Source organism: Anarrhichthys ocellatus, unplaced genomic scaffold (genome assembly GCF_004355925.1).
Source record: "Anarrhichthys ocellatus isolate YVR2014 unplaced genomic scaffold, GSC_Weel_1.0 scaffold16, whole genome shotgun sequence".
Lineage (NCBI taxonomy): Eukaryota > Metazoa > Chordata > Actinopteri > Perciformes > Anarhichadidae > Anarrhichthys > Anarrhichthys ocellatus.
Window position 1 is genome coordinate 5579225 of NW_022280046.1, and position 12088 is coordinate 5591312.

Below are 12088 nucleotides of genomic sequence, written 5' to 3' on the forward strand. Positions count from 1 at the left end.
ATATATATACATATATACATATATATATACACATATATACATATATAACTACAACATAGTCATGACAGAAATTATGCATATAATGAGAGCTGTAATAGCGGTGGTAATAAAAGCAGAAATAATAACAGAAAAATGATTTTAGTAAAGCTCGGTAATGTCCTAAAACAGCTGGTCACTGAGCATTTACACAAGCAGGAGGAAAGACATTGGGGGCTATATTCAGTGGTGGATTAATACACATGTGCTGCTGTGTTCGTGGTGATGAAGCAACATGTCATCCAGTGGCTTAATTCTTGTCCAAAAACTGTTAACGAGTTCAGTTTCATTGTTTCACGTCACTGTCATGTTCACTGTTGCCAGCCTTCTGCCCGATTTCTCTAATTATGTCCTGTTTCAGTATTCTGTTATTAATTTGACAGTTCAATAAATTTGCATTTAAATGCATAAAATAAATACATTAAAACAATACATTTGACAATGTACTAATTACAGGTCCTTCTGGAGAACTAATACTTTAACATGTTTTCAAATACATTGTCTTTGTCTCTGCTACATTTGTGATCGTGTGATGTGTAAACAGCGTCACTATAAAATGAAATCAATTCCAACTCAAAGCAGCAACCGTTTAGTTTTGTAATGCACGATTTAAATACGCACATAAACAAAGTGTTTCTGGAGGCTTGAAAGGGTTGAGTGAAGCCATGTGAAAGATGAGTTCTCATCAGTCCCTCATGTTTACCTCACGGTCGTGTGTGCCAGTTTGTTTTCTTCACTTTCTGTTTGTGTAGCTGGTCTGTGCAACCTGATAAATGGATGTCTTGATAAACTGATATCTTTTAATACAGACGGTTAATCATTCACTCACACATGATTTTTCCATGTTGACTAATATGTGTGCGTGTGTGTGTCATTTATGTGATAAGGAATAACCTTTTGGGTTCAACATTTTAAAAGGCTTTACCAGCGGGGATGTTAAATCTTTGAAGCTCCGTATCTCAGAACTGCAGTCTTCGATAATATAAACCTTAAATATCGTGACATGTGGTAAACAGCATCGGCATTAAAAGGTTTCACTGACGGGTCGCCTGCTTTTGAACAGGTACGTAGGTGAGATCATCTCGGAAGCAGAAGCGGAGATGAGGCAGAATGACACTTACCTCTTCAGCCTGGATGATAAGGTAAAGCACTGATGTGTTGTTACTCTGAACACATCTTCTAAAAGAAGTCAAACCTTTCTTCTGATGATTTCCTAGTTACTACTTAGTCGTGATGTGTATATTAGCGGTTTACTTTGGGGTTTCTCCCCGTGAATTATTTCAGCTGTGCACTTGCAGCCTTCTTATCTAGTTTCTGTCTCTTCTTCTTCCCTCCCAGCCACAAGATCTATACTGCATTGACGCACGTTTCTATGGAAACATCAGCCGCTTCCTCAATCACATGTGCGAGCCCAACTTGTTCGCCTGTCGAGTGTTCACAACGCACCAGGACCTTCGTTTCCCACACATTGCCTTCTTTGCCAGTGAAAACATCAAGGCTGGAGAGGAGCTTGGGTAACGCTTTTAATGTATTTTTGACCAATTCAAGACATGAACCTTTTTTGCAGGTTTGGATTAAATGACAGTACTTTTCTATAATAATTATCTCTCTCACCCCCCGCCCCCTCTCTCTCTCTCTCTCTCTCTCTCTCAGATTTAATTACGGCGACCACTTCTGGGAAGTCAAAAGCAAGCTGTTCAGCTGCGAGTGCGGCTCGTCCAAGTGCAAGTACTCGTCAGCGGCCATGGCGTCGCTGCAGGCTGACAGCACGCCGGAGGGCCAGCAGCAGCCCAGTGCGTCGCCCGACACCAGCTCTTCCAACAGTCCTTCTAGTCCTTCCTAAAAAAAAAAAAACCCTCCACACACTCTAAAGCTCGGCTGATGGGACACACAAGGACACCTGCGCAATGCACCCGTCTGAACTTTTATCAATGAACTTGTACTGTATCTCCACTTCTGATTCAAAAACCATGGACCTTCGTGAGAACCCGTTAAAACGTTGCCACACAGAACCAGATGCACAATCAAATCCTGGAGGAACTTTACTGCTCCTTTATTCCACCTTGTGTACCACGAACAGCAGGGGGCAGCGACGTCACGCACAGCAAAGTCACAGACAATAGGACCGTCTTTACATGTCATACATAACGTCACACATTACTTTACTGGGGAGGAGGACTGTGCATTTTGTCTTTTTTTTCTATAAGGTTGGAATTGTTAAATGTCTTTTCTTATGGAGTCACGATCACGGAACTTTGGGGTCGGGATGAGGGTATCGTTGTCTTTTGCGAAGACAACATCAGCGTTCAGCTGGGCTTAACTTGTTTGACCTTTTGCGGTCGTTTATCATGAACCATTCCAGCAAGATTAGCGGATAAATATTGAACTATGTTGCCACTTCTTTGCGTCACTTCATCTTCGCTGCAGTGTTTGATCAGACATGTCCCAACATTTGCCACCATAGTTAATTATGATTTGATGGATTAGCTAAAATGATGGGGGAAAACGAAGGCGTGGTGCAAAAAAAAAAAAGTGGACTATTTTTCTTTTTCTTTGCTACTCGAGCGAGTATAGATTGTCTGAGAGAAAGATGCTGTACCATTCCTCAAGAACGAGGCGTTTCTAGTCTGAATACATTGGTTGACTGTTTTATGGAGCATGCTGCCACCCTGGTGGGAGAATTGATTAAACTGAAATAGTTTAAAAACAAGGAAATGGTGCTGACAAAGGTTTTTATTTTTGTTTTCATTTTTATTACCCAAGTGAACATAGTTTGTAAGATAAGAGAACGTTTTACGTTTTTTTATGTTTAATTTTAACTCCCACTTTTCTAAGCGTAGTTACTGTAGTTGGGCTATTTTTGTTTCATGATTTTTGCCGACAGAAGCCAACCAGTCTTTTTAAATGTTGTTAGTAAAGCAGTGACTGTTGTGCAAAGTCTTGAAAGGTATAAATGAAAAAAAAAGTTATAAAAAATGCAATTCATAACTTTCTGTTACATATTTCTGGACCGTGAACCATCCATCTAATTGGTTGTATCTTTTTCAATAAATTTACTACTAATGCATTTATTCTGACATGCGTTACTTGTTGCAGTTTTTCCTTGGAAGGCAAGCCTGTTTGCTACAAAGTTGCCTAAAAATCGTTGAATATCACAGTGCCTCTTTCTCCAGCTCAGTCATTTTGCAGATTTTCTTCATGTCCAGTGAGAGATTGCTTTTTAGCTCCCCATCTTGTCAACCACAAACACATTACTGAGAGATCTTCAGACTGAAGCCTGCAGTCAGTTTGAACCCACACGAGCCGAGCATCAGCAGCAGCTCCAATTTGACAGACGGGGCCCAGGGCCCGGCGCCGAAATACTGGAGCAGCTGTGGCATCGGAGCTGCCGACACTTCCCACACTTGGTGTGCTTTTAATGAGTTTGGATTTTCAAAGCTTCTCGTTTGAGCCTTGATTCTTAAGAGAGCTGCTGAAGAACTCTCTTCAAAAGGATAGAGTTCAGAGTTCAAGTTTCAATTCCAAACTACACAAGTTTTACGACTTAAAGGCGGAAAAGTACGAAAAGCCAAAAGTGTATTTCTACAGCACCATTAATATCTAGAACTGTTTATATGCTATAAATTAAAGAATTTACAAATCAATAATTCAAGATGAGTTGAGTCACCAACAATAAAACAGTCTGACTGTATGGTTGCACATTCACATAGTGGTGATTACATCAGCATGCTGACAATAACAATATGATTACATAACATGCAAGTACTGTTTTGGTTGCGTGTTAGCGTGCAACCGCCTGCTACTTAGCACTATAAAGTACAGCTGAGGCTGATGTCATTCGTTTTTCAGGTATAAATTGAATTGAATGTCAGACAAAATTCTAATGCAATCCTTCCAGTTTGTGTTTTGATATTTCCGTCTGGCCCAAAGAGATGTCACTCCTAACAGTTTTATCAAGCTCAACAGCTGTTTTTTTGGGTGGCATTAAAAGCTGACATCTATTACAGTCTAAAAAAAAATGAATCTGCAAAGCCACTAGTAGGTATGGCAGTTGAAAAATGAATAAAAGGTACAATATTTCCTTTGAAGCTGAGGAAGAAGTCTCTTAAAATAGAAATATTTAAGTAATGTATAATCCTTTCACATTAGTGCAGTGCCTCAGTAAATGGACCTAGTTCTGTCCCACTTCTGCAGCTAAACTCAGTCAAAGAAGAATGCGCTAAAAACAGGAATCTAATCAGCTGTTGTAGAAACAAAGATCCAGTGGATTTGGTTCCAACATGTCCCCTGTAGCATCAACGTGAAGAAAGAGACCCCAGCAGGAAGTGAGTAGCTGTAACATCTGCAGGCCTTTTAGGCCTCGGAAACTGGCCGCTGATTGCTCCCTTCCTGGTTACCGGGGCGGACAGCGAAAACAGAGCCGATAATTGAATCAGAGAAATTTCTCCCTGAGCATCGAAGACGGTCGGTCTGATAACGAGGTCCTTAATTGGCAGGACAGGAAGCAGCCTTTCCGCATTCCAAGGTGGGAGAAACTTTTCTTTTTCTTTTTGTCTTTTGTGGTGCCCCTGCCCTGGTGCCTCAGACATGTGTGCATGAACTGTGCAAGGGTCAAATAGCTGCTTTATTCCACTGTTAAATTGGATTTATTCCAGTAATCCTGGAGAGCAGATATGAAGAGAACACTTCCTTACAACTCCAGATGGGCAGAGGAACGAGCCACTGTGGTTTATGGTATGTTCATTCTGGTTCTTACCAATTTTGTTTGCATTTGTTTACATTTCTTTGTTGAATTGATAATCATTAGGGTAGTAAATCCTGAGTTAAGGCACTGACAATCTGGGCCTCCCCTCTGGATCATAAAATAAGACGCGAGGGTTAACGAGATAACAGGGTAGAAAAGCAGAACAAAATACATATTTTTATTTTATATCTAAAACATTTGTATCTTAACGGTTCATGTTATTACTGTGTAATAGACATAATCACAGACTAATCATTTTGTGGGAATTGGCAATAAAAATAAATTGTGATTATCAAGAGAGATTATGGCAACGTAGGAATGACTGCAAAGCCTTTGTCAGAGCAGACATTTTGACTTCTCATATACAACATTAACAATGGCTCTGTTCAATAAAAGGTGTCCCAATAACCCTAAACCAGGACAGTCCGACAGTGAGCAATCATAAATAACACCAGGACCCTGAAACAGAAGCAGCTAAATGTAATTAAGCCATAATTAATTATATTAATTAGCTACACCTGTGCGTTACCTACTGTGCCCTGACAACATGTTTGTAAAAAAGGCCTATTGTGGTTTAGCCCGCCGGCTGAAACGAAGACCATATCGGTGAGACGTGTGCTTTATTGAAAGCACTTTTAATAACTTTCAACTTAGTTTTTATTAAACTCGAGGACAACAACTACTGGAGAGCCTGAGTGGCGTGATGTCAGCTAACTGTTTGCACAGCAGTTTTTACCATTAAAATAGATAAAAACTCAGTTAAACGAGAAACAAAACGTGCTGCCGTAGAAGGTAAGCTAGCTGTTAGTCTGTGAGAAGCTATTCACCGTTAGCCATATTTGGCGCAGATATAGGTCGTTTGTAGCCTGCTGAGTTTAGCATAATTACTTTTTAGCACTATGTGTTTTTAGGCAGGTACCAACTTCCTTAAGTTATTTTTCTATAGTACAACATGTAAAATTGTCCACTGCCTACGTATGCATTCCCCCCCCCCCCATCACCAGCGGTGCGCGCAGCCACACTGGGCTCCTGGAGGATGCTTACTCTGGGTGCGGAGTACGAGGACACCTGGGCTCTGTCACCTGACAGGAGAGGCCGTCCCCTTGAGAAGCGCGTGGAGGAGGAGCCGGGGCCTGTCGAGGGGCCAGACATGTGCGCTGGGGACCCGGAGGGGCCGTCATGGAGAGACGTGGACACCGACACCGTGCGGAAGTATGACTCGGTTCTACACCTGGACGGGCTGAGCAGAGCGGGAAGGATTGACGGTCTGCGCCAGATCGTCAGGAAGCACGAGACTCTGAACAGCACGCCATGGCCCCGCGGGTGAGCCGCAGTACTAACATTAAAACTATATGTTAACTGTTAACTAGTAGAACTGCATTTAAATAACCTTCAGGTAGAATACGTGGCCCCAGACATACTGTGTGATAATTAGAACGTATAAGCACAAAACTGAAATAATGAATGCAATTAAACTAGATTTTGACACGGGGAACCTCCTTCAAGATGAATTAATAAAGCACGACCCACCTAAGCAAAGAGCTCTTGTCTTGTTATGAAATGAAAGCTAATCAGAAACCACAGCCATTATACAGCATCTTGCGCTTTAGTGGTTTATATTCCCAAACACATTTTCAAATTAAATTTGTTGACAGTGACAAAGCAAGCCCAGAGCTTTTGGGGGCCCTTGGAGTTCTTGTGGGGGCCCCTCTTTGTCCTGCTATTAATTAAACTAATATATAAATGTTGGTCTTTTTGGGGTAAATGTGTTTGTAGAATCATACAACCAAACTCCAGTTCTCTAGATATTTTGCAGTGGGGATGTTATTACAAAGTAAGCATTATTATTATTATTATTATTATTTACACATTAACAGTTTATTCAGCAATATCAGCGCATAATGATACAGCCACTCTTTCATTTTATTTCCGCAGTACATTTACTGAACCACTAGATGGCTCCTCAGCCGTATGCAGAGCATTTGTGTTCATCACATGGCTGCAGATTATGTTAACAGAGAGCTAAATTTGATTTATTTTTTCAATAAGAGCAGAAAAACTGGATTCATTTATAACTGGCCTCTGGATGCGATCAAGTCAACAACTAGCTTTGTCTGGTGTGCTGTTGGTTCACTGGATTGAACAACAACAAATGCATTCAAAGACATGTTTAAAGGTTGGCCAGATATTGTGCTGTGGGTGTGAGTAATAGTCGCGCACACTTCACACATGTTCATGGATGAATGGCATCCTGTGGTTTTACCCCGAATTGAAACATCTTCGGTTTGTAAGGGCAACACCTTCTGTTTCAAAATGATTGACAGTGCAGTATCAGAGCTCACACCACTGCCCACATATACCTTTCATGTACCTTTGTTTACTTACGGTGTAATGTTTGTGTGTACACATACTTTTCAACCTATTTGATTGAATGGCTAAAAACAGAAACCTGTAGAAAAGTGGCCTATTATCTACTCTTTAATAAACCAGCCCAAAACAACATATTGTGACTCTTGGAGGAAATAGACAGGAAATGGAAACTGCTGAGTGAAAACAAAAACAAGCTTTGGATCAAAGTGCCCGAGTGAGAAGTTTCGATGTCTTATTTGAATTCCTTTTCTAAATCTAATTTGAAAAGCATAACCATCATCTCCGGTAAACGCCACAGTCAAAACGTTCCCAACGGTAATTAACGTTTGACTCAACGGCCTATTACATCAATTTATAGTGGTCTGTGAATCCCCGTAGCCATAAACATGGCTTGTTTATTTCCTGCCCATGATAAACAACTTACTGCTGACATAATCAAAAAAATAGAATAGTTCATTAAACCGTACGCACACACCACATGACAACACTGAGAGTTTAGTCTGAGTAATAAAATACAATACACAAAAATGAAGTAAATATACCTGAAAAAAAAATGGCTGCAGTGATACTGTGTGACTGAACACTTTCAATGAGACAGCTGTAGACTAAGTCATGTCAGGAGATAAATATGTTGCATATGTTTCTTTAAATTTAATTAAAATTGGGAATATTCCCAAATACTTGAAAGTAAGCTACAAAGTCCTGTTTAGAGCAGAGCTCCAGTGCACTTTGCTGTCACTTTCCTGGAGAGCAGTCACATGGTTCACGCCAGCGAATCTCATAACATCTGCATGTTTAGTATAAGCCATAGTTTTGGTCTCGTGTCATTGTCCCAGAGGAGATAAAACAACTCGGAGGAGACTCTGTGTTTAATTATGAGTTTCTCAGACACACAACTTTGTGTAGAGCTTCTGTTGGAAGGTATACTGGCTGTAGTCAATAATAACGCCAGGGTGCTGTCTGGTTCAATTCAATGGATTTTGCACAATGTATGGATGCAGCAATAGCTACACTATAGCACTAAACTAACAACTGGCCCAAACACCATGTAGGATAAATATTCCTTTGTCACTGACTTACTTTTTGTGATTCATGCATAGCCCGTATACATTGTTTTCTCCTTTTGTTGATATAATAACAATGCTTTATGGTTATTTGCATATTTTGTCACCTTCATCAAATACGCAAGTCCAGTTAGTGAAGGGTTGCCACTTCGATAGTTTCTACCTGCGGGCTTTTAATGAGGTAATAAGAAAAGAAAAAAATAGATGGGTTTATTTTTCATTTATTCATATTCATATTATTATGATTTTTACACATACAGCAGTAGACTCTGTAAGACTCCAAACAACGAGGAGGTAAAGCTCATTTCAACAAAACATAAGGGTAACATATATGGATCGGACAATGTGGCTACTGGTTTAGATTCACAATGATTAGTTTTCACTTTCATAAGTGTCTGATTCTGTCAACAAGGTATGCAAACATAAAGTGTCATTTCATTTACATCGACTGAGAAAAAAACAGTCTGATCTTTGCATGAATGTTGTCACTTGTTAGATTTTTATTTTTTGCATCTCAAGATCTTTTGAGAGCTGCTATCTTCTGCACATACAACATGGTGTCCCTCGTTGACGCCAAGAGAAAGATTGATCAACACACATCATGTTTTGACCCGCAGGGTTTTTTGTGAACTCCATTAGTTGTTCAGTCTCTCTGATAACCAGCCAACAGACGGTGAGCGCGTCCGTGCGCTCCAGTCGCCGATAGGCCGGCTCTGGTCACATGCGCTCTTCCTTATTCTACTGAGGACTTGCTATATAGCCCTCAGCCCCCATACAGCGAGCGATCAGACAGGAAATCTCCGGACAACTTGGATTGGCTTGTCTTCTTATTTATCTCAGCTGAGAAAAGAAACCGGAGGAACCCCGGTGTTTTGTGACGCAACCTGCTTGTTTTGAGTGACGCCCTGAACGTTTCAACTGGTGTCTGGATGCTGACACGATGCTGTCAGGATTCTGGACAGAGAAGGGGCGATCTGGTTTAGTTTCACCGTGATTTTATTTTTTTTTCTTCTTCTCCACTCAGAGCCCGGCTGCTATGGACGCAACAGCCTCCGCGAAGTGAATTATTGTACAGCTCAAGTGCTTTATTGCTTTTAAACTTTGCAGTTTAACATTTCTCTGAAGATGAATGAATGAAAAGGATCACGAGAACATGGTTTTCTATGAGGCCACCTTATTTTTCATCTTCCAAAACGCAGCGCTTTCTGTACACTCTTAACGCTGAGCTGTGGTTTGGATGAAGTGTGTGTGTTGTGATGCGTCTCCCCTCCATTTCCACTGACACCAGTTTGGATTTACCCTTTTGGATCTGTGCGTTTCCAGAATGGCTCGCTTCCCCGAAGATCTACCCACCCGCTATGGAGGAAACGCAGGCGGCGGAGGGAGAGGCGGACCGGGCGCTGGCAGAGGGGGAGCCCGGGGTGGTGGCGCTCCGGGTGGCCCGAGGGTGTACAAGCAGTCGATGGCCCAGAGAGCCCGGACAATGGCCATCTACAACCCGAACCCTGTCAAACAAAACTGCCTCACGGTCAACCGCTCCCTCTTCATCTTCCGCGAGGACAACCTCATCAGGAAGTATGCAAAGCGAATAACAGAGTGGCCATATCCTTTTCCTGACCAGCAGCCTGTAGCACCGCGCGCGGAGCAGGTGCATCTGTAGCCCCCTAACCTCTCCGTCCTTGCTTGGCAACCACACACAGATGGTTGAAAAACACACACACCACCCTCGCAGGCCTATTTGTCAAGCTGTTGTGTTTAGGTGCTGATGTGGATTACATTCTGCGCGCACAGTTTGGGTTGCTGTTGAACTAGCAGCTGTTTTCACACCGTGGAGCAGCTACAGCGTCTTTCTTTATTAATCACCGTGCAACGCCGACTGCACCTGTTGCTCCGCTTCTTATCTGTGTGCAACATGACCCAAAGATGTTTTCTTGATCGGTTGCGGGCGGGTGAAAATACTTCACATCCGCCTGTTGTGTTGCCTTTTTATATTCCCAGCGCAGTTCAGAACCTCGAGGCGCCCGCACCGACCGATACGTTCTTGTGTCACAATGTCCGCTTGTAAACTGTCCGCCGGACGAGGACGGCAAATCCCGGCGTCAGTTAATGACGATCAAACATCGCTATCGATCGACGCAAGTGGAAGTCATTAAGCAGCTGCGTGCGTAAAAGGGCAGCGGTTAGTCAGTGATGTGGCCGCGTGCACTGACTGACCTCTTCTTGTTAATTAACAGAAGACGCGGTTTGTTCTGGCAAAAAGGAGACCGTTGGTCCAGGGTTGTTGCAGCAGCACCGCCTCGTTGTCTTAGTTAGGAGCCCTCTCCATGGTGCTGAAGTCGCCCACGCTCAACTCTTTCAACTCTGCAAAAACAAATGTCCACTTCAGCGAGTCATAGTCACCCTTCAAAGTATTTTCTTTCCTAGAATAAGGGAAATATTCTGCCAGTTGACATTATTCAGCATGTCTGTCACGGTTTCATCTATTTCAAGATAGGAAAGTGTCAACATTTTGTAGTAAGGTTAAATCTACAGCAACAATGGCACAATTACATTTAATACAAGAAACGTTTTGAAACATGTGATTTGGTCTGAAAACACGTTAAATTATCTCGGTTCATGAGCATTTCTTCACATTTTTATGCAGTGATATTAAAAGACTTGAAAGCAGTTCATGCAGTTTAAATCTTGAAACAGGTGATTTGGATTAAAAACAAGTGAAATAATTTAAAGTTAATAATACCGTTATAAGCATATCCACATTTAAATGAGGAAACCCAGATTAAACGACTCGTTGAAATGACAGGCTGGAGAGCCAGAGCTTGTGTGACAAACGCAAGAAGACAACTGGATGTGCACTGTGGGTGACGGTGAGAACAGCATTAGCTATAATGGAATAACAAGGGCTTTAATTCATCCGTGCCATGTATGAGCTGATACGAGTTGAACCTCGCTACTACTCCACAGGACCAAACGGAAAAACATATAAACCCGCCACAAACTGAAAATCAAAGCTGGAACAGTAACAGTAGCCACTATTCCCTATCTTACTGCTAAGAAAACAGTATTCTGGTTGCATAATTAGGGTGTCTTATGGGTACTAATTCTACATCTTGGCTGTAATGGTCATAATCTCCTTATTCCCTTGCGATTCATAGGCTCTCAATAGGCCCTGACCCGCGGGCAATGACCCAGTGAAAATGGAATGTAGAATGAGCCAACCATTGGAAATGGTCAACCATCTGGAAAGATCACGAGCGCATGTATAGGATGCTTTCTCTCTAGAAAGCCTTCAACCAGAGCCTGATGGAAGGTTTATGCCTTAGTGGACAGAATATGTCCATATTTGAGTTTAATGGTAGTTTTCATACAGCAACATTCAGGATCATTTGCTATTCTGTACAATTGAATGTTGTCTGCCAATAGGCACCCGTGTTTCATTAGACTGAGTCGGGTTAACAACGCTGATTGGTTACTCATAGTACTAAACACATGTATTCTGTTTGAAAAGTAGGTCTTTAAACCTTCCAGAAGAAGGAAATGTATACTTTATGATTCAGCTGTGAAATGAAATGAATGCCACTTTGTCTCTCCCCACTGCTCCTTAACTCTCTCACTCCATTTGAGTACATGATCCTCGCTACAATTATCGCCAACTGCATCGTCTTGGCCCTGGAGCAGCATCTGCCTGCCAGCGACAAGACACCCCTGTCCGAACGCCTGGTAAGTGCTTCACCGTGCCTGAGGTCACTTCCTGTAGACAAACGGCTTGTCAGCAGCCAGTCAGACAGATATGGAGAGTAAATAAAATCAGCTAATCAGTTAACAGTGTTTGTCTCTTGTGAGTCAGCAGAACCCCTCAGTGAGGTAGCCCCCC

The 12088-nt window shown here is 42.0% G+C and overlaps 2 protein-coding genes across 25 annotated transcripts in view; both read left to right on the plus strand.

Moving 5' to 3' along the window:
- The first annotated feature begins 102 nt into the window (after positions 1-102).
- On the plus strand, positions 103-3113 carry LOC116388047 (histone-lysine N-methyltransferase EHMT1-like). The gene is made up of 3 exons (XM_031855644.1): positions 103-1178; positions 1375-1550; positions 1690-3113. Exons 1-3 carry the CDS (start codon positions 1137-1139, stop codon positions 1877-1879), a joined length of 408 nt encoding a protein of 135 aa, XP_031711504.1. The 5' UTR covers positions 103-1136; the 3' UTR covers positions 1880-3113.
- A 5756-nt stretch (positions 3114-8869) lies between these two features.
- LOC116388026 (voltage-dependent N-type calcium channel subunit alpha-1B-like) overlaps positions 8870-12088 on the plus strand; it is a 142886-nt gene continuing 139667 nt past the window's right edge. For 13 of the 24 annotated variants that reach the window (XM_031855586.1, XM_031855590.1, XM_031855589.1 and 10 more), the window contains exons 1-2: positions 8871-9816; positions 11829-11934. In XM_031855586.1, the coding sequence (XP_031711446.1) occupies positions 9539-9816; positions 11829-11934 (384 nt within the window). In that variant the 5' untranslated portion in view covers positions 8871-9538. Of the gene's footprint in view, positions 9817-11828; positions 11935-12088 lie in introns of all 24 variants that reach the window. The other 11 variants (XM_031855588.1, XM_031855585.1, XM_031855584.1 and 8 more) reach the window with 4 other exon arrangements.

Coding starts and splice junctions, on each gene's coding strand:
- LOC116388047 (XM_031855644.1), top strand. CDS start 1,137: ATGAGGCAGAATGACACTTACCTCTTCAGCCTGGATGATAAG. Junction 1,179..1,374: donor TCTTCAGCCTGGATGATAAG/GTAAAGCACTGA, acceptor CTTCCCTCCCAG/CCACAAGATCTATACTGCAT. Junction 1,551..1,689: donor AAGGCTGGAGAGGAGCTTGG/GTAACGCTTTTA, acceptor TCTCTCTCTCAG/ATTTAATTACGGCGACCACT.